The sequence below is a fragment of the Teleopsis dalmanni genome, unplaced genomic scaffold (genome assembly GCF_002237135.1).
Source record: "Teleopsis dalmanni isolate 2A unplaced genomic scaffold, ASM223713v2 unscaffolded_contig_4330, whole genome shotgun sequence".
NCBI classification, from domain to species: Eukaryota; Metazoa; Arthropoda; class Insecta; order Diptera; family Diopsidae; genus Teleopsis; species Teleopsis dalmanni.
The window spans coordinates 1-3,280 of NW_024035712.1; the positions used below are offsets into that span (position 1 = coordinate 1).

Here is a 3,280-nt window from a genome sequence, read left to right on the forward strand (position 1 = left end):
TAGCAATTTCAATACAAATTTAGAAGCATTTGTGTTACCACATATTATTGCTCCACAACCAACACAATGTGTCAATATCAGTTCATGGAACATTCCAAAAAATATTACATTAGCTGATCCTAACTTCAATGAGCCACAAAAAATAGACGTATTATTAGGAGCTGAATTTTATCCACATCTTTTAACGTCAGGGCAAATCCAATTGGGAGTCGACAAACCAATACTCCAGAATTCTACTCTTGGATGGGTTGTAAGTGGCAAACTATCAGAAACAGCAAAAGGTGACGCAGTCTGTTGTATGTTTAGCGAAGAAGAAGATTCGCTAAATAATCTTCTCGTCCGATTTTGGGATCTTGAAGAATCAGCACAAAATTCAAAACTACTGTCTGATCAAGAAAAATTATGTGAAACTCATTTTGTGGAAAACTTGAAACGTACTAAAGAAGGCAGATTTATTGTGAAATTGTCACTTATTGACAGTGTATCAACATTAGGATCCTCTAGTGAAATCGCACAACGCAGATTTTTCTCTCTTGAACGACGGCTGTCAAAAAATGAAACATTAAGGGCACAATACGTGCAGTTTATCACTGAGTATAAAGATCTCGGTCACATGGAAGAAATTCAACCTGATGACATCATGGCCTCACATTATTTCATTCCTCATCATTGCGTGATAAAACCAGATAGCACCACGACAAAATTACGTGTTGTGTTTGATGCATCTAGTAAAACTTCATCAGGTCGATCATTGAATGACATTATGCATACTGGTCCTGTGGTACAGAGCGATCTATTCTCAATATTATTACGATTCAGAATTCCAAGATACGCTTTCACAACGGACATTGAGAAAATGTATAGGCAAATACTTATTCACCCAGAAGATCAAATGCTACAATTAATCATTTGGAGAAATAATCCACAAGAGCCGCTACGATTTTATAAACTAAAAGCTGTAACATATGGGACTCGATCAGCTCCATACTTAGCTACCAAATGTTTACAAACTTTAGCAAGAGAAAGTTCTGGAACTAATCCATTTGGAGCAGAGACCCTACGAAGAGATTTCTATGTCGATGATGGATTATGTGGTTCTAACAGTCTGATAGAGGCTAAGGTGATTCAAGAACAACTAATTAACATTTTGAAATCATATGGTTTTAAGCCAAGAAAATGGTGCGCTAATCACCCACAATTACTACAAAACATTTCACCACATGATCAGGAAGTCTGTTGGGATATTTCTACTTGTTCGTTCAAAACAGCTAAGACTTTGGGAATGATTTGGACACCACAGCTTGATAATTTGTGCATAACAACAAGTATAACACCATGTACAACTTTTACTAAGCGTTCAGTAGCTTCAGACTTAGCAAGAGTTTATGACCCATTAGGATTGGTAGCACCAATCATAGTCACAGCAAAAATATTTGTTCAACAAATTTGGGAATTAAAGACGACCTGGGATGATCCATTACCTCATGAATATGAAGCCGAATGGATTAAGTTTCGGTCAAGACTGCAAGAAATTAATAATATGATCATTCCGAGACATGTTTTTAACCATGAAATTCCATTAGATATTCAATTACATTGTTTTGTAGATGCATCTGAAAAGGCATATGGAGCAGCAATCTATGTAAGAGCAATTCTAAAAACAAGTACAATCATAGTACGGCTACTTTGCTCAAAATCAAGAGTAGCGCCATTAAAAAGGCAAACAATTCCACGATTAGAATTGTGTGCAGCACTTCTGGGAGCCCAACTGTTAGCGAAGGTTAAACAAGATCTTGCATACGATAACCACAAATCTTTTTTATGGACAGACTCACAAGTTGTATTATACTGGATCAACTCTAACTCAAATATTTTTCAAACATTTGTAGCACATAGAGTAGCACGAATTCATGAAATATCTAATGCAAGCCAATGGCGTCATGGAAGTTCCAAATTAAATCCAGCAGATCACCTATCAAGGGGTTTACAACCTACGGAATTACATTCCAGTCACATATGGTTTTTTGGACCACTGTATTTATATGGAAGCGAATCATCATGGCCAGGTTCAATTGCTCAGGAACATCTTATAACTGATCATTCTGAAACCAAAAGAAGGGCGCTTGAAATGCAACGCTCAACACAACCTTCAATCGTAACTTCAGCAATCACCAGCATTACTGAAGATTTCATCTATAAGATCAATTATAGAAACTCGTTTGCAAGATTGCAACGAATCATTGCATACGCACTACGATTTGTAAAATACTCCAAAGGCAAAGACAACAGGCACACTACCTCTTTAATATTAAGTCCAGACGAGTTGAACTCATCATTACAAGTAATCATTCGTATAATACAACAAAGCGATTTCAGGGAAGAATTGCAGCAATTACACTCAAATGGCACAGTGCACAAAACTAGTTCTCTCTCTAGTTTAAGTCCATTCTTAGATAGTAACGGAATTCTAAGAGTCGGAGGTCGACTTTCATCATCACTTATAGCTTATGATACCAAACATCCAATGGTATTGCCATATAATGATCCAATTGTGAAAAGTGTTTTCGTTGATGTTCATAGAAAAAACATGCATTGTGGTGCACAAGCATTATTGTCACAAATCCGACTTCAATTTTGGCCCATCAAGGGAAAGATAATGGCTCGATCAACGGTTCAACATTGTGTCCGCTGCACAAGAAGCAGACCAACAACATTTCAACAAATAATGGGTCAGCTACCACCAGCTAGAGTTCAACCTTCAAGGCCATTCTACAATGCAGGAGTAGATTTTTGTGGACCATTTTGGGTTCACTACAAAATCAGAGGAAAAAGACCACACAAGGTTTATGTAGCAGTGTTTTGTTGTTTTGCCACAAAAGCAGTCCATTTAGAAGTGGTGAGCGACTTAACTTCTGATGCATTTATTGGTGCACTGAAGAGGCTCATAGCTCGACGAGGACATTGCAAAACGCTGCATTGTGACAATGCTACAAATTTTGTTGGTGCGAACAATAAATTAAATGAATTATCCGAACTGCTACGTAAAACTTCTGTTCAAAATAAAATAGTTCAAACATGCAGTGATAAATTAATCACATTTAAATTCATTCCACCTCGAACTCCACATTTCGGGGGTCTTTGGGAGGCAGCTGTTAAATCAGCTAAATATCATTTAGTTCGAAGTACATCAACAGCTTCATTAACCTATGAAGAGTTGGAAACGATCATTGTGGAAATTGAAGCAATATTGAACTCAAGACCATTAACACCAATGTCATCA

The 3,280-nt window shown here is 37.0% G+C and overlaps 1 protein-coding gene across 1 annotated transcript; it reads left to right on the top strand.

Annotated features, from left to right (window-relative positions):
- Positions 1-113: 113 nt before the first annotated feature.
- LOC119665293 lies at positions 114-3,241 on the top strand (the record flags this gene model as incomplete). The annotated part of the gene is made up of 1 exon (XM_038074558.1): positions 114-3,241. A coding segment is annotated over one exon (3,128 nt), but the record flags the coding sequence as incomplete, so codon positions are not given.
- Positions 3,242-3,280: the final 39 nt, after the last annotated feature.